Source organism: Sinocyclocheilus rhinocerous, unplaced genomic scaffold (assembly GCF_001515625.1).
Source record: "Sinocyclocheilus rhinocerous isolate Xijiao unplaced genomic scaffold, SAMN03320098_v1.1 scaffold4125, whole genome shotgun sequence".
Taxonomy (NCBI): domain Eukaryota; kingdom Metazoa; phylum Chordata; class Actinopteri; order Cypriniformes; family Cyprinidae; genus Sinocyclocheilus; species Sinocyclocheilus rhinocerous.
Window position 1 is genome coordinate 64,596 of NW_015640508.1, and position 17,323 is coordinate 81,918.

The following is a 17,323-nucleotide window of genomic DNA, read 5'->3' on the forward strand; positions in this document are numbered from 1 at the left end:
TCGCAATTTTCTGATTGGTTGAGATTTCTCTGCCGATTCATGGGTAATTTAGTTTTTCACCAGTAATTCTGCTGTTAAACATCATTATTTAAAAAATAATTGGGGGCTGACGGTGTCAACGAAAGCATATACCATCGATTAACAACCTTGTAGCTCACAGTAGGTCTGTCTTTAATGGTTTATAGGTTGTTGTTAAAAACCAAATCCCCTATGGAAGAAAAATGAATGAGATTTTTACTTTTGGGGATCCAACTGTTGCACTCTATTATGTGGAGCTGAATTTTAGACCAATGAGATTTTGCATTGTGCGGGGATACCCCATTTCACTGCTCATGTAAAATGAATGAGGGTGTCTTATGTGCCTACCTTGTAAGACTTCTTTTCTAGCAGGCTCTCACTGCGACAGTTAGAGGTGTTGTACTGCATCTTACTGGGGTCATTCTCTTTGAACCACGCCGGGACGAGACCCCAGCGCATCGCTGCCAACACACACTCATCTACAGGGGCATCCTATGGAAAGTGCTTCATTAAACAGCTGTTCTTCAGGGACAAATGTTGTGCATATATGTTTTGACATGCCTTGTTGAAGTGTCTGTTGGACAGCAGTACAGGGCTGAAGGACTGAGGACTCTTGTTGTATGAGGGCCAGTATTTGTCTCCATCCTTCCATCGGGGCCGGTGTCGTTGTCCCGTCCGGTCTCGATAGTTAGCCGCACGACTGAGCTCATTCGCCGCAAGGGTGCAAGCCGTTCTCCCGCACATTCTGGCACATGCCAAATCTGCTTGACGTCACCACAAATTAGAGGGTACATTTACTTAATGTTTTAAACAAATTATGATATTGCTGTGATTTTGCATTTTTCGTTAAAAAGAATACAAACACTGTAATGTTTTCCTATAATAATTATGGTGAATTTTAAATATAGTATATTATACATTTACTTATATTTACTTTTTTTTTTATCCACAAATGCAAAAACTTCTACTCATTTTAAAATGGAATTGGGTCACTACCTTTATAATTAAAATTAACCAGAAATGACAAAGCTGTAAAATTACTGTTCATTACAGCAAGGCCACCAAGCTGTCTCTTTTGATTAGTTGATTTACAAACCACAACATTTATGCTATTTGCTTATCAAGATGCTGAAATATGAATGTTTAAAATAAATATACATATAAATATAATAAAAACAAAAAAATTTATTTTCCTTTGTTCTTTTAATTAATATACTTCTGTTTATCTTAGTATTGGATTTCATTTGCCACGATTGGTGTACTTAAAGGGGTCATATGATGTTGCTAAAAAGAACATTATTTTGTGTATTTGGTGTAAAGAAATGTGTTTATGCGGTTTAAGGTTCAAAAAACACATTATTTTCCACATACTGTACATTATTGTTTCTCCTCTATGCCCCGCCTTTCTGAAACGCGTCAATTTTAATTGAAATCGCATCATATGACCCTTTAAAGGTTAACTTTGGTTGTGTTCATTGTTAAAAAAAAATGCACCGATACATTTCTGCCAATCGGTTCTTTCAAACGGTTTGAAAAAGTGAATCAGTGATTCTTTTGCGTCAGAACGTAAAACGTCATTGCGCGGTTTACTGACATTCAAGGAAATCATCTCTTGGCTTGGCTATGAATGTTCCTTACTTTTCTTGTAATTTCTAGTTGCATCAGCTCACCAAACAGTTCTCGGCTGATTACAAATCGGACGTGTGCGATGACGGTGCTCAGTTGATCCAATGATTTGTTTACTCAACCGCTCTGAGATATTTCAGTCAAACTCGTGAACTGGTTCAACCATTTCATTTCATGAACGATTCTATCGCGAAACAGTAGCGTCAGGTCGTTAAAACTTGAGCAACATCACCGTTTCCCCAGTTTCCTTGCTTTAACTCCCTAAGAGGCTGCACGCTGGTCATTTTACCTCAATACTTCACCTCAAAGCTTATATTTTACAGGTGAAGCGGCTAGACTGCTAACGTTAACGTTAGTTGCATACAGCATTTTCTGCACACCCCGTTTGCGTCTTCATAAATTGGCTGGCAAACACGATACAGAAGAACTGACAGATAATACATATTGCGAACATAAAGTTGTAAAGTAAAGGACATTCAATCTCACCAGTGAAGAACAAGTCCTTATTCTGAGGTAAAAACGTAAGAGCAGAGAGCAACGATGGTTTGCTCACTGATCAAGTGTGTAAACACGAAATGGCGCCCTCCTGTCAAGACAGCCCGTCACAACACTTCAGATCAAAGCTTTGCATACAGAAGAGAGAATAGATGATACGAACACCAGTCTATTATTAATTTATCAAAATTTCGTTTTTATTTTCAAACACACACATACATGCATCCGCAATGATGATGCTGATGGTTTAGAAAAAGTTTACAAAATGTCAGATACAACTAAATTCAACATGGACTGAAATAAATGACTACATACATGGATTTATAATCTCGATATTTACATGTACAATGCCTTTATAAAAGCTTTTATTTTCTTTCAATCATATAAAAACTCAAAATACTGTGTTCTTGCTCTACCCCATGTAGTAACAAAATACTATCAACACTATGAGAATAGCTTTAAAGAAAGTTCACCCATGTCATTTCCTCACCCTCATGTTGTTCCTCTATGACTTTCTTTCTTCTCTGGAACATAAGAAGAAATGCCTGTGTTTTTATCCATGCAATGGCCAATACTGTTCGGTGACCAACATTCTTCAAAATATCTTCTTTTATGTTCCACAGAAGAAAGTCAGTGATACAGGTTCGGAAGTTTCATTTTGGGGTGAATTATTCCTTTAACCATATCAATCCGTTATGTTAATCAGTTGCATTTGGGAACTGTACAGAAAGGCCAAAAACAATAAAAAAGTAAACTCAAGGTGCCATACTTCTGGCATCAACAATGTCAAGTCAGTGGCACTTTTATTTATCACAACTAGTCATGTCAGGTATTACTTTAGACAGAGAGTAAGCAAAACAGATGAACATTATATTAAATGTTTGTGTACATGCTCTTAAGGTTGTCTGAATGTTGAAGCTGTCTTTATGAAGTGTCCATAGACAACAAACATGAAAAAAAAAACACACCACATTATAGCTGCCGGTCATATTTATCCATCTAAGAGTTTGAGAATACTTTCTCTCTCTTTCAAAGCTTTCCAAGCCTGATCTTTCTCTTTTTTTGTTGGAGTGCGTTTCTTTTGCCTGGCTGCCATGATGCGCCGGAAGGCCTCCATAACCTCATTGTCAGCCACTCGAACCCGCTGTCGAAGCTCCTGTTTTCGCATTTCTTCCCGTGCCAACCTGCAAGAACACGGTGAAAAGTAAGAGGTGACATTAGAAAAGAAAATCATAACTTGTCACATCAGACTGCTCCCTCTAACTCTGAATGATTACAGGCTTATTTTCATGAGCCAGATTTCATCTTGTGCTGACGGCAGTCTTGATCTGGATCTGAGGCTCTTTCAGTGAGACTCACTTGAGCAGCTCCTGTTTGCGCGAGCGGTTGTGGGCGGTCAGCGCTTTGAGTTCAGCCTGTCTTTTCTGCAGCTCGGCCAGCACTTCGTCTTCAGACTCTCCTCCGACACCTTGCCTCTCATCAGAGTCCAGCAGCCCCTGAGACACCAGCTCTTCTCTTATACGAGCCTCCAGAGAGCGTGTGTGAGGCACACTGGGAGCAACAGAACAAGAGAAAATTAAAAAAATAAAATTGAATCTATTTACTTTATTGATGAAGACAATTGTTATTTTCAAGAAAAATTCTTTCAAAGTTTGTTTTTATGATATTTTATCAAAATGTAATTGCTTTCTCTGCCTCTCTCTCTCTCTCTGTCATCTGTCATCTTTTTTGAATGATGTCACCCAGGCCATGGAGGCTACTGAATAATGTTAACCAACAGCTAGTTATCATATATTCTGCTCTACTTGTCACCATCCAATCCTGATGTATAAAATCCATGTTTTTTCCCATTACTGAATATCCAGTTTCACTCAAAAATGCATCGCATTACAGAAGTAAAAATGAGTTGTGAGTGCTGATTCATGTTGACTACAAAAAGTGAAAGATAGAGAGAATGAAGACTGCTAATTTAGCTAAAAATGGGCATTTCGTAGTCTCACTTTTTATATTGTAATAACTCATTTTTCGGTCTCTGTTGTACACAAGCAAAGGCAATGAAAAAAAAAAACTATTTTCAAAATCATCTAGCTGGTAGGTTGCCTGAACAACTAGTTAACTGATCAATCTTAATTGGCCCTAAATGATTAGGCTGGTTTCAGGTTCACCTGACCCAAACCTTATGAGTTTCTGCTTTCGACAAAGCACAACAAATGAGTCAGAATGTTTATAGTTTCAGAACGAGTGCTGAGAGGGGTTAAAACAAAGAGTATTTTTAACTTGACATGACATCTTCAAAGCTTCAAACCTCAAAAAACAGTGCCAAAAAAAACCCAACAGCCAAAAACATCCACCTAAATGCGTTTGAAAGTAGTGCTGGTGCAACTTAAGCAAGAATACATTAAAACAATCAAAAGTGACAGTAAAGATTTATAATGTTTCATAGTTTATAATGTTATAAAATGTATAATGTTACAAAATATTTCTATTTCAAATAAATGTTATTTTTAACTTTCTATTCATCAAGGAATACTTAAAACATTTTTTTTTTTAAAACACTTTAAAAAATTTATATATATCAAATAGAAAATATTTCTTTTAAATTGTAATATTTCACGATATTACTGTTTTTATTGTCTTGTGGAAATCATAAGATACGCATTTCAGAAGCTTTTTAAAAAATCTTACAAACCCTAAACTTTTGAATGGTCAAAATAAACAAGTAAACATCACTAATTGACTAAATCATAAAATAAAACATGGACAAAACATTTACCTGAAGGCTTTACCCTGGCTACGAGGTGATGTTCCAGCCCCATCATCCTTCCCTGGAATGTCTGGAATGGGGGAATCCTCCATAGGGGATATGATGTTTTCCTACATACATGAAAAAGGATATGAATAAAACAAGCTGAGCTGACTAAATGTTGCACAATATAAGTACTTATTTTAGCAAAATGATGAGTCACTGGCCTCAACCAGTGCTTGTAGAAGCCGCTGAGTAAGAGGGCCAAAAGGACAGCCGTCCTCAGGAGGTTCATGCTGAGACTCTGATTTCTTCAGTAGGGCGTCTACATCTACCCAAACCAGAATAGTAGAGCATAAAAGAAACAGATTTAAGGTAAGACACAACAACAAATGACAATGTTGCAACTGAAATCAAGATACATCTTAAATGACACCGTTACCTTTAGCATCCAGTTCAGAAAGAGGACCCATCATGCTTTTTTTCTTGTCATTGGCTCTTGCCCCCTCTCTTTGCTCTTCTAACAGGTCCTCTTGAGCCCAGCGTTGGGAATAGTGCTTTCCGAGAGCTGGGATCTGCAAAGAAAACCAACAGTGAGTGCTCAGAAGTGAACAACCAACACAAAAGCCATTTAACATGAATTTCTCTGTATGCATAATTAATTGAAGGAAAGGAAAGAGAAAGCTGCAGTAATATAGAGCATGAACTGGTTTCTAAAAGATCTTTACCTTGTAGTATTCAGCTTCATCTTCAGGGGGTTTGAGCAGCTCTTCCAGAACTCTGATCTCTTCATTTGTAATGTCTGCACAGTAAGGCTCCACCGAAGCCCAGAATCTGTTTTACACACATATATAACCACAAAAATGCAATCATTGCAATCATTCAAAAGTTTGGGGTCGGTAATATTTTTAAATGTTTTTGAAAGAAGTCTCTTATGCTCAACAAAACTGCATTTATTTGATCAAAAATTCAGTAAAAATTGTGAAAATGCTGTGAAATATTACAATTCTACAGTATTACAAAAACTTCTTTCTATTTGAATATATTTTAAAATGTAATTTGTTCCTGTGATGGCAAAGCTGAATATTAGCAGCCATTACGCCAGTCTTTAGTGTCCGATGATCCATTTCTTATTATTATCAATACTGAATATAGTGCTTCTTATATTTAATAATAATACATTTTTTTATGTAATATTATTTAATAATATTCATATTTTTATATTTGTTACATTTCTTAATATTTTTGTGGAAACCAATATATATATATATATGTTTAGGATTCTTTGATGAATGGAAAGTTCAAAAGAACAGTATTTATTTAAAAAAAATAAACCTTTTGTAAATTATTGTATTATAAATATATTTATTGTCAATTTTGATCAATTTAACGCATTTAATTGGTGAATAAAATTCCAGGCTTGGATCTGTTTAAATAATATTCAATAAAAAAATGACTGAAAAATGACTGAATACTCATAACTTAACATGTCTCCTCTGGAATCAATAAAGCATGAAATAAAAAAAAAGTATAGATGTTTAATTTAAACAAGTTAATTTAACATCTAGGTAGTATGAAAAATGATGGCGAAAATCTGATCTGTATATTATATCTGGTCTATATTCCTATAAATATACATTATGTATCACAGACAAAACATTCAGTTGCAGCAAACCTGTTGGGAGCATCATTTTTAGGGTTGCGGGGTATATCTTGGGGGTCCACTTCAAATTCAAAGTCCTGGACCTTGGTCTGTATGTTCTTAGACTTCGGTCTACCTGGCCCAGGTCCGGGACCATGACTTCCCTTTCCATCAAGCTTCTGTTTTTTGGGCTTGGAATGACGAGAAGAGGCTGCGAGATCTGGATCCTTCCCTAATTTCAGAAACCTTTTGTCCCCTTTTTTGTCCTGCCAGTCTGTAAGTATCTGTTTCAGAGAGTAAACATAAATCATTTTAGGTATAGTCAGAAGGTGGGAGAAAGATAAATAGCAAAACACTGCTCACCTGTCTCTGTTCTTCCAGCGCTCTGAGACGCCGACTCGCAGAGGAGAGGAGTGTTTCCAGCTCCAGCTGAAGTGTGTCCAGCTCTTCAATGCCAATGCCATCGTCTTCTGAGCGGCTGAGTACTGCTGTGTAGCGTGGACACACTTTCACATGGTCCACAGGTTTGAAGTCATAGTACTTCAGAGGGGGACAGTCCTTCAGTTCACTCATCTTCTCATTAACAGGAACCTATATCTGAGAGGAAAAAAAGGAATATAAAAAAGGGTTGTGTGAGGCGTCCAAAATGGTTTGATAAATTCTTTACTATTAATGAATAACAGACTGTAAATGATTTGGGTGAGGGAGGGCCAAAAGGACAGCCGTCCTCAGGAGGTTCATGCTGAGACTCTGATTTCTTCAGTAGGGCGTCTACATCTACCCAAACCAGAATAGTAGAGCATAAAAGAAACAGATTTAAGGTAAGACACAACAACAAATGACAATGTTGCAACTGAAATCAAGATACATCTTAAATGACACCGTTACCTTTAGCATCCAGTTCAGAAAGAGGACCCATCATGCTTTTTTTCTTGTCATTGGCTCTTGCCCCCTCTCTTTGCTCTTCTAACAGGTCCTCTTGAGCCCAGCGTTGGGAATAGTGCTTTCCGAGAGCTGGGATCTGCAAAGAAAACCAACAGTGAGTGCTCAGAAGTGAACAACCAACACAAAAGCCATTTAACATGAATTTCTCTGTATGCATAATTAATTGAAGGAAAGGAAAGAGAAAGCTGCAGTAATATAGAGCATGAACTGGTTTCTAAAAGATCTTTACCTTGTAGTATTCAGCTTCATCTTCAGGGGGTTTGAGCAGCTCTTCCAGAACTCTGATCTCTTCATTTGTAATGTCTGCACAGTAAGGCTCCACCGAAGCCCAGAATCTGTTTTACACACATATATAACCACAAAAATGCAATCATTGCAATCATTCAAAAGTTTGGGGTCGGTAATATTTTTAAATGTTTTTGAAAGAAGTCTCTTATGCTCAACAAAACTGCATTTATTTGATCAAAAATTCAGTAAAAATTGTGAAAATGCTGTGAAATATTACAATTCTACAGTATTACAAAAACTTCTTTCTATTTGAATATATTTTAAAATGTAATTTGTTCCTGTGATGGCAAAGCTGAATATTAGCAGCCATTACGCCAGTCTTTAGTGTCCGATGATCCATTTCTTATTATTATCAATACTGAATATAGTGCTTCTTATATTTAATAATAATACATTTTTTTATGTAATATTATTTAATAATATTCATATTTTTATATTTGTTACATTTCTTAATATTTTTGTGGAAACCAATATATATATATATATGTTTAGGATTCTTTGATGAATGGAAAGTTCAAAAGAACAGTATTTATTTAAAAAAAATAAACCTTTTGTAAATTATTGTATTATAAATATATTTATTGTCAATTTTGATCAATTTAACGCATTTAATTGGTGAATAAAATTCCAGGCTTGGATCTGTTTAAATAATATTCAATAAAAAAATGACTGAAAAATGACTGAATACTCATAACTTAACATGTCTCCTCTGGAATCAATAAAGCATGAAATAAAAAAAAAGTATAGATGTTTAATTTAAACAAGTTAATTTAACATCTAGGTAGTATGAAAAATGATGGCGAAAATCTGATCTGTATATTATATCTGGTCTATATTCCTATAAATATACATTATGTATCACAGACAAAACATTCAGTTGCAGCAAACCTGTTGGGAGCATCATTTTTAGGGTTGCGGGGTATATCTTGGGGGTCCACTTCAAATTCAAAGTCCTGGACCTTGGTCTGTATGTTCTTAGACTTCGGTCTACCTGGCCCAGGTCCGGGACCATGACTTCCCTTTCCATCAAGCTTCTGTTTTTTGGGCTTGGAATGACGAGAAGAGGCTGCGAGATCTGGATCCTTCCCTAATTTCAGAAACCTTTTGTCCCCTTTTTTGTCCTGCCAGTCTGTAAGTATCTGTTTCAGAGAGTAAACATAAATCATTTTAGGTATAGTCAGAAGGTGGGAGAAAGATAAATAGCAAAACACTGCTCACCTGTCTCTGTTCTTCCAGCGCTCTGAGACGCCGACTCGCAGAGGAGAGGAGTGTTTCCAGCTCCAGCTGAAGCGTGTCCAGCTCCTCAATGCCAATGCCATCATCTTCTGAGCGGCTGAGCACTGCTGTGTAGCGTGGACATACTTTCAAATGGTCCACAGGTTTGAAGTCATAGTACTTCAGAGGGGGACAGTCCTTCAGTTCACTCATCTTCTCATTAACAGGAACCTATATCTGAGAGGAAAAAAAGGAATATAAAAAAGGGTTGTGTGAGGCGTCCAAAATGGTTTGATAAATTCTTTACTATTAATGAATAACAGACTGTAAATGATTTTGGTCAGGTGGTAAAAGCAAACAGTTACACAGAAAGACAATGCAAGCAAACCCAGAACAGATGTACTGCTGTAGATGTTATTCATAAGGTTTATAGATTAAAAATTTTAATGTTTTATGCATTGCATCACTGTAATGTCTTTTTAGTCTGTTATGTAATACTGATACGATACCGGTGTGAGATAATGAGTAGCCACTGTGAGCTAACGGCTTCATGCTAATTCAGCTACATGCAGTTCAAACCACAGGTCGTAACATTTTTACAATAAATATGTATATTACTTGCAGTGAAAAGATGCATGTAGACAATTAAATAATATGTTATAATACAGAACTGAACCCATACAAGGCATTTATTCATAAAATATAATTGTTTACCTCCGATGAAGGGGCATCCATTACTGACCAAACCATTATCTCAGCTCGGGGGGTGACAGCTCACCGCTTAAATTTTAATAACAAGAATGTGTATTACAGTGGCTTAAATATGGTCAACGTATGGTTTATTAACACATTCTAACCGATGTGTATGTACTATCTGCAAACAAATTTTTCAATATCAGATGAATATCCCCACTTGGCAGTTAACATCCACCACAAAACACCGCAGCGTACGGAATGGTACATTCCCGTTTGAAGCGCGTCCAAACCTGTTTTTATACAGTCTATGGTCCAAACACTATAATTAAAGATTATTTCTTTTTTAGAGAAGCATGTGCTGTTTAAAGCCACAAAAGAGTTAACGTTTATTTCAACACAGTGATATTTCTAGATCATCAAATTTTTGGACTACAGTGAATAAGACCCATCGTGTTATTTGCCATATAAGGAAGAAAAAGCAAATAATGGTAAGATTGGTGTTGGGCTTCACCGTAAATACAGGAACAGATGTGAAATGATAACGGTCGTTTTGGTGTTTATATTTTTCTCCCAATTTACGCGCTTAAAATAGAAACATAAGAACTTGTATTGGTATGGAAATGTATTTAATTATATACCATTCACTCGTATACATTTAAATCATGAGCATATGAACAACAATAATTCACTTCTAATAGGTATATTACGGGAGTGTGAGAACGCAATGGAGGCGTGTTTTCTCATTTCCAGGCGTGGCGTGCGGACTTCCGTCTTCCTCCACAGACCTCATATAAAATGGTAAGAGATTTATATTTCTTAAAGTTGCCGTGGTTGTTTATTTATTGTAGCGCAAGCAATCAAATGACCCAATAAGCAGCATTCGGGTAAACCATTTGTATGCGGTCAGCGCAGTGTTTTTGGCTCATTTGATCGAGTGATGTTAGTCAGTCTTGATTTATGCTAGCTGGCTAACGTCAGTGATTTTGCAGACAAAACCTCTTTTTGGTATATTGAAAACAATAAACGCGCATCACACTGCACAGATGAAATATTTAATAAACGACACGTGTTTAATTCATTTAGAACAACCGGTAGTTGTCAGTAAGTGATGTTCAGGCAGATGATTGACACTTCACCACTGACACGATGACTGACACGAACTCAATGGAATGGCCAAGCACAAAACCGCTCTTCCACCCACTGACAATCATGTTCCTGTGTGTTTATGATAACTATAAGACACCTTTAAGGTCAGTGAGGTCATAGAATGAAGTGTTACTTAAGTAAATATTGTCCTTTTTGTATGTAGACGGCAACATTGCGACCCTACCTGAACGCGGTGCGCGCCACTCTTCAAGCAGCCCTGTGTCTGGAGAACTTCTCCTCTCAGGTGGTGGAGAGACACAACAAGCCTGAGGTGGAAGTTAGGTGAGGAAACATTCATACACCCCACGTCCTTCTTATGTGTTAAATGTGATGTCTTTTAATATATATATATATGTGTGTGCAATGTGTGTCTTCCAATACAGGAGTAGCAAAGAGTTCCTTCAAGCCTGTGTCTGGAGAACTTCTCCTCTCAGGTGGTGGAGAGACACAACAAGCCTGAGGTGGAGGTTAGGTGAGGAAACATTCATACACCCCACGTCCTTCTTATGTGTTAAATGTGATGTCTTTTAATATATATATATATGTGTGTGCAATGTGTGTCTTCCAATACAGGAGTAGCAAAGAGCTTCTGTTGCAGCCTGTGGTCATAAGCCGCAATGACAAGGAGAAGGTCCTGATTGAGGGGTCCATAAACTCAGTGAGAGTCAGCATCGCTGTCAAGCAGGTAAGTAATTTAGGATGAACTGCGTATGATCGATGTGTTTTTCTTGCCATTATCTTCTAAAGATAGTCATGCTTTTCTTAGGCTGATGAGATTGAGAAGATCCTGTGCCATAAATTTATGAGGTTCATGATGATGCGAGCAGAGAACTTCTTCATCCTGCGGAGGAAACCTGTTGAGGTGAGCTCTATTGTGAAGAACGAACAAGGGATGAAGAGATATGTAATTTATTAAACCAAAGATGCATCAGTGATGGGAGAAACAAAGCTTTTCGAAACTGTGAATCATTTGAATGAATAGCTTTGCAAAATGCTTCACTTTTTTTGAAGCACTCGAAACACCACACGCTGGTCAAAATAGTGTAAATGCATCCCAAAACACAGCCCACACATGCATAAAAAGACCTTTTACAAACCAATTGCATATGTTTTATTGAAAGTGTAATCAACTAAATGCAATTAACAAATCGTCTAATAATATTAAATAAGACGTGTCTGTATAATATGTGTTATTTTATTACTTTGTAGGGCATGTTTTGTTCGTTTTATGGAGAGCTCGGTTAATCAGGCTAATATGAGACTACTACATCTCATCCTTTTTATTATACAAATGTGTCATTAAAATGTCTACTGATTTATAGAATTGATCAGAGATTAGGTGAAAACCACATAGAGATTGGTTCATGGCTTCACAGAGATCATCGGCCTGTTATGTTATGACGTAGCAAAGCCTCATTTACTGAAATCATGTGACATTCGTAGTTTGAAACAGATTCAAAACAAATGATATGCAAAAGTTTCCAAGGTTTTCAAAAGTGCCCATCACTAACATGCATGTCAAGTTTTTTTGGTGGAGTCGAGTAGGACATTGGGACAGTAGGGGAATTACAGTTAAACCCCATAAAGAGACCAGTATGCTCAATGAAGACCAGGAGTCAAATTTAAAGTTCAGTGAGTTAACAGAGAGTTTACTGAAGACAAAGTTCTTCACACTTCCAAACAGCCGTAGAAAATGAGTAAGAGGAGTCAGCCTCGAACTAACTTAGAATACAGAAACACTAGTACTTCCAAACAGCCGTAGAAAACGAATAAGAGGAGTCAGCCTCGAACTAACTTAGAATACAGAAACACTAGTACTTATAGGCATATGGATGATCTGTTGTTCTGATAGGTTAACAGTACATATAATTCTAGAAACATCCAAGCAATGTGTTCTTTTCTTTAAGACGGTATATTGGAGACACTAAGTTCCATTCGTAAGGTGAGTCATAAATCTTGTGAGGGCACTGCTCATCTGTGCAGCTGTTGATTCTCCTTGACACTGTTCCTTTGGCATGGTCACATGCCTAAAACAACCTTGTAAATACGCAATCAGATAAAACATAGGCAATATCTTGTCCCTTCAAGGTTGAGCTGCAGCACATCACTGGAACAGGACAATACATTTACACAGAGCATACATGATTCTCTGTCATAGTTTAACATATAGCAATTAAAACCCTCTAAAGAATATAAACCCTCAAAAGAATCATAAACATTAAGCATATGTAAGAGTTAGTGAATGCATGTGGTGCATTGGTCTGCACATGTCTCATACGGCTATCATGAGAACCTTATAATAAGATAAATAAGAATAAAGTTCAATATAACCGTTGATTATATAATGATTCAGATAAATTATTACAAAACAAATACATATTTATTCTCTGGAAGCCAGGCTAAATGAGTAAACACTGTTACTGCATTCCTGACATGGGTCAGATCCTCAGTCACCTCTCAGATACCAAATACAGACAGTGCCTGTAACATAAATACCAGAGTAGATACACTAGTATTAAGAAAACTATGATTACGTATTCATTTTATAATAGAAGAGGCGGGGATTGGAAATCAACTCCTTCAGGACTAAGGGGAAAAAATTGCATGTTTATGTGATAAACCTTACGGTTTGAAATGCATAGCTGAATGATGATGTGCATGTGAAGCATCTAAACTTTTAACAAGATTAGCATGTTTTCTCATTTCCTCTTTTGTGCTTTTCAGGGCTATGACATCAGCTTCCTCATCACCAACTTCCACACAGAACAGATGTATAAACACAAGCTGGTGGACTTTGTTATCCATTTCATGGAGGAGATTGACAAGGAGATCAGTGAGATGAAGCTGTCAGTCAACGCTCGGGCCCGAATTGTCGCAGAGGAATTCCTCAAGAATGTATGTTTGAGATGTTGCATTTATATCCTTTTACAGACATGTTTAAATGAATGGAAAATGTCATTTTTTAAATTTGACTCATTTTATGTTTTTTTTTTTTTTTAGTTCTGAGGATCCTTGTCTACATTCCTAATACCCATCAGAGATTGGTGTTGCTTTGGTTCTTGCGGACAAAAACATTCAAAGTTTTTAAAATCTCCACAGAGCAAAGGGGAAAGAGTTTATAAGTTAGCAACCAAGCGAGACGATCTACAGAAACAACTGGCCAGTCCTGCAGCACTATATGCACTCCCCTTTGCCTTCTGTTCAAGGTGCTCCTTGTGCTCATGGATATTAACAATTGTACATTTAGTTAAGAATTGATTTACTATCGTTTTCTGTTGTTAGGGAAAAAAGAAAACAGTCAAGGCAGGCCCTTAAAAGTATCACCTGTAATTAATATTGATGGGCACAGGAATCTTGTTGTTGGACTGTAGTTTTTTTCCGTTGTCTTTTATATACATGTACTCACATGCTTTCATTTTTGTTACAATGGGGAAAAAAAGGAATCAATTCAATGTTAAAGAGATCATGAGAGCGAGAGAAAAAAAAGAAAATGGGTGTTTATATTTTGGCACCGTCAATCTCCAATATTATAACTATTCAAAAACCTGTGTAAAACATAACAATAAATTCAATAAAAATATATTGTGCTTTCTTTACCTTGTGGGATTTATTTCCAAATTGCATTTTTTTCCTAATTTTCTAAATTGCACTTTGTCCTGTAGTTTTTACTACTCTTTTGATTGTGTTTTCTATGCAGTTTTAGTTAGTTCTTCTTATTTATCTGAAACATGTATTGAGCCAAGTTATAACATTGCCAGGTCAATTGTGTTACTCATGCATTCTGTGCATAAAATTTGATGAGAATCATAAAGCTAGACTGAATACAGAAGTGGATATTGATCTTGCTTGGTAATCAATAGAAAAGTCCTTTTGTGATCCATCATTTTGAGCATTACGACTTGAAAAGATGGGTAACAATGGATATTCTGATAGTTCAGTCGATGAATTGTAATCGGACTGTGATAACGGTTTGTTGTGCTAATTGCACTAGAGAGGACATCATAACCGCACGATCGTTCATCTCATTGTAAGTAAAATGTTAAAAGATGTTTTAAAATTTGCAAGAAATATGAAAATGCCTTTCTGCACTGCTCACGTAGCAGTCAGGCTTGGTGAATTGAATGAGTGTTAGAATGATTTGTTGATTGATTTTGTGGTTAGCAGGATTCACTGTTGTTTATTGAAAACTTTAATAGATAACAACTGTTAGACTGCAGTGAAGCATAAAGCAATCTTCAGCCACGCCATCATTTTCTGTTACTTTTACTGCTGCTTTGAAACAATGTACATTTTTCATGGATTGTCTGGGGAATAGCCAGGATTTTGATTGTGTGATGCATTTTGATTGTGTGACGACACTTTACAAATGTGCAGTCAGTAAGGCCAGTGTGATGTAATCGGGCATGTGTATTTACTACACCAGCCATCAGCCCTTTACTCTAGTAGTAGTGCAGTGTATTACATTAACACACTCTTTTTTGTTTGTTTCCCTTTGCAGACATATATATATATATATACAGTGGTGTGAAAAAGTAGGGGTCATATGAGTAGATTTCAATTTTTCCTTCGTCTTTGAAGTGTTACAAGCTCTTGGTGCATAAAGAAGATCTGTAAGCTCCGTCCGGGACACTGCGTCACAGTATGGTAAGGGGTGTTACATTTCCGTCACACGCTTGAGCTATTCGGCCAATCACAATGCACTGGGTAGCTGGCCAATAACAGCACACCTCGCTTTTCAGACCGATGAGCTTTGTAAAAATCGATGTGTTTCAGAAAGGCGGGCATAGAGGACAAACAATAATGTACAGTATGTGGAAAATAATGTTTTTTTAACCTTAAACCGCATCAACACATTTCATTACACCAAATACACAAAATAATGTTCTTTTTAGCAACATCATATGACCCCTTTAACATTATGCAAAAAAAAAAAATTATGCAACTGTAAATCATGGTACGTTCAAGTCCACCTGGGAATTCGCATTGACGGAAAATCTACAAAAATACTTTTACAAAATGAATAAAAAATGTGCATCAGTTTTTTTTGTTTTGTTTTTTATTTGTTTTTATTCAGATTATGAAGGTGCGGTAAATTGAATCGTTATATATTTTTAACGTTACTGTATAATAACTTTTTGTTTTGTTTGTAGATAAAAAAAAATTCCATTAATTTGACCAAATTTATCGTCGCTGCCATAGTTGCTGCATCCATTATCGAAGGAAGCCCCGCCTTCTGCAGACCCAGCTAACAATTTTGGGATCCCAGAACGTTCTCGGAACGTTATTTTTGGTTCCCAGAACGTTAGTTTTTGGTTCCCAGAACGTAATTTTTTATGGTTTGTTTTTGGTTAGTCAGGAAAGTTTTCTTAACGTTCCCAGAACTTTATTCTAACGTTCCCAGAACGTTAGTTTTTGGTTCCCAGAACGTTATTCTAATGTTAATCTAACGTTCCCATAACGCTATTATAACGTTCCCCTAACGTTAGTTTTTGGTTCCCAGAACGTTATTATAACGTTCCCCTAACCTCTTTACTCCGATATGATCACCCTGCTGTACGACAGTAATCATCATCCAGCACACTCGTGAGTGACCCAGTATAGTATATCTGTATGGACGCCTAATCAGTATTATAAAAACCACATCTTGTTTTTATCTATTGTTTAAGTAATAATCTGAGCATGTCAACCATTGTAAGATTAAATAAGAATAAATCTGTCCATTAATATGTAAGATTACGGAGTACCCAGATTTTACATTTCTTCAGCACCAAATAAAAATGACTTCAACACAATGTATGGTTCATAAAATATGACATTTATTCACAGATATATATATATATATATATATATGTGTGTGTGTGTGTATATATATAGATACATATATAAAAGAATGAAAAATTACTTGACTTATAAAGTAGGATATGAGTACATTCATTTCTTACCACTGTAGTGTACAGTTTGTGCAGCGGGACCTTCTTTTGATCCGTAAACAAAAACCTCTCGCTTAACATCATGTTCTCTTCAGTTAGGCATTTTAAATCCCTCCGAAATCATATTTACTCTCATAAATATATTAATTTTAAGTAATCATTCAATAAAGAGATCGATAAACGAGCGAGTCAATCAGCCAGTAAAACGAAAAATGACCGCTAATTTTTAAAATCTGCGAGCGCGCGGCTCTCTGTGAAAGACAGGTGAAAGCGCGTGCAGATCAGAGGCGCGCAGTAAATGAAGATAAAACAAACCCACGAATTTATGATTTCTTATAGCTTAACCCTGGCTTAATATTATAATTTAAATCGCGTTTTGATTGATCTAATTTCTGTATTTTAATAAATGCTGCATTAAACGAATTTCAGGGCTCTGTATAGGTCATTACACATTAACATCTGCGACGTTTTCATTGGAAAGATTGTTTTACAGGGTTATAAAAATAACCTGAGAATAACCATAAGGGAACGTTCTGTATAAGTTATTTTTAGGTTATTTAAAAATAACCACCCTGCAAC

The 17,323-nt window shown here is 36.4% G+C and overlaps 3 protein-coding genes and 2 long non-coding RNA genes across 5 annotated transcripts; 2 read left to right on the forward strand and 3 right to left on the reverse strand.

Moving 5' to 3' along the window:
• Positions 1–579: 579 nt before the first annotated feature.
• On the reverse strand, positions 580–2,261 carry LOC107753340 (uncharacterized). The gene is made up of 2 exons (XR_001641458.1): positions 2,131–2,261; positions 580–779 (listed from the first exon to the last, which is right to left on the reverse strand). It is a non-coding gene; the product is annotated as an uncharacterized LOC107753340 (long non-coding RNA).
• A 97-nt stretch (positions 2,262–2,358) lies between these two features.
• Positions 2,359–7,125, reverse strand: LOC107753338 (transcriptional adapter 3). Its single transcript, XM_016569471.1, has 8 exons — positions 6,888–7,125; positions 6,558–6,808; positions 5,611–5,716; positions 5,325–5,457; positions 5,110–5,213; positions 4,913–5,013; positions 3,499–3,690; positions 2,359–3,323 (listed from the first exon to the last, which is right to left on the reverse strand). The coding sequence occupies exons 1-8, from the start codon at positions 7,095–7,097 to the stop codon at positions 3,131–3,133; spliced, it is 1,290 nt and encodes a 429-aa protein (XP_016424957.1). The 5' UTR covers positions 7,098–7,125; the 3' UTR covers positions 2,359–3,130.
• LOC107753342 (transcriptional adapter 3-like) lies at positions 7,116–9,920 on the reverse strand. Its single transcript, XM_016569472.1, has 7 exons — positions 9,687–9,920; positions 8,976–9,209; positions 8,646–8,896; positions 7,699–7,804; positions 7,413–7,545; positions 7,210–7,301; positions 7,116–7,121 (listed from the first exon to the last, which is right to left on the reverse strand). The coding sequence occupies exons 2-7, from the start codon at positions 9,183–9,185 to the stop codon at positions 7,116–7,118; spliced, it is 798 nt and encodes a 265-aa protein (XP_016424958.1). The 5' UTR covers positions 9,186–9,209; positions 9,687–9,920.
• A 96-nt stretch (positions 9,921–10,016) lies between these two features.
• LOC107753339 (uncharacterized) lies at positions 10,017–11,210 on the forward strand. Its single transcript, XR_001641457.1, has 4 exons — positions 10,017–10,156; positions 10,367–10,466; positions 10,978–11,096; positions 11,198–11,210. It is a non-coding gene; the product is annotated as an uncharacterized LOC107753339 (long non-coding RNA).
• Positions 11,211–11,224: 14 nt separating this feature from the next.
• On the forward strand, positions 11,225–14,400 carry LOC107753343 (actin-related protein 2/3 complex subunit 4-like; the record flags this gene model as incomplete). Its single annotated transcript, XM_016569473.1, has 5 exons — positions 11,225–11,286; positions 11,388–11,499; positions 11,581–11,676; positions 13,539–13,709; positions 13,815–14,400. Coding segments are annotated over 5 exons (447 nt in total), but the record flags the coding sequence as incomplete, so codon positions are not given.
• Between the last annotated feature and the right edge of the window lie 2,923 nt (positions 14,401–17,323).

Coding starts and splice junctions, on each gene's coding strand:
- LOC107753338 (XM_016569471.1), bottom strand. CDS start 7,097: ATGAGTGAACTGAAGGACTGTCCCCCTCTGAAGTACTATGACTTCAAA. Junction 5,717..6,557: donor AAAAATGATGCTCCCAACAG/GTTTGCTGCAAC, acceptor TGTGTAAAACAG/ATTCTGGGCTTCGGTGGAGC. Junction 5,014..5,109: donor TTCTACAAGCACTGGTTGAG/GCCAGTGACTCA, acceptor TCATGTATGTAG/GAAAACATCATATCCCCTAT.
- LOC107753342 (XM_016569472.1), bottom strand. CDS start 9,185: ATGAGTGAACTGAAGGACTGTCCCCCTCTGAAGTACTATGACTTCAAA. Junction 7,805..8,645: donor AAAAATGATGCTCCCAACAG/GTTTGCTGCAAC, acceptor TGTGTAAAACAG/ATTCTGGGCTTCGGTGGAGC. Junction 7,302..7,412: donor TTCTGAACTGGATGCTAAAG/GTAACGGTGTCA, acceptor TGGTTTGGGTAG/ATGTAGACGCCCTACTGAAG.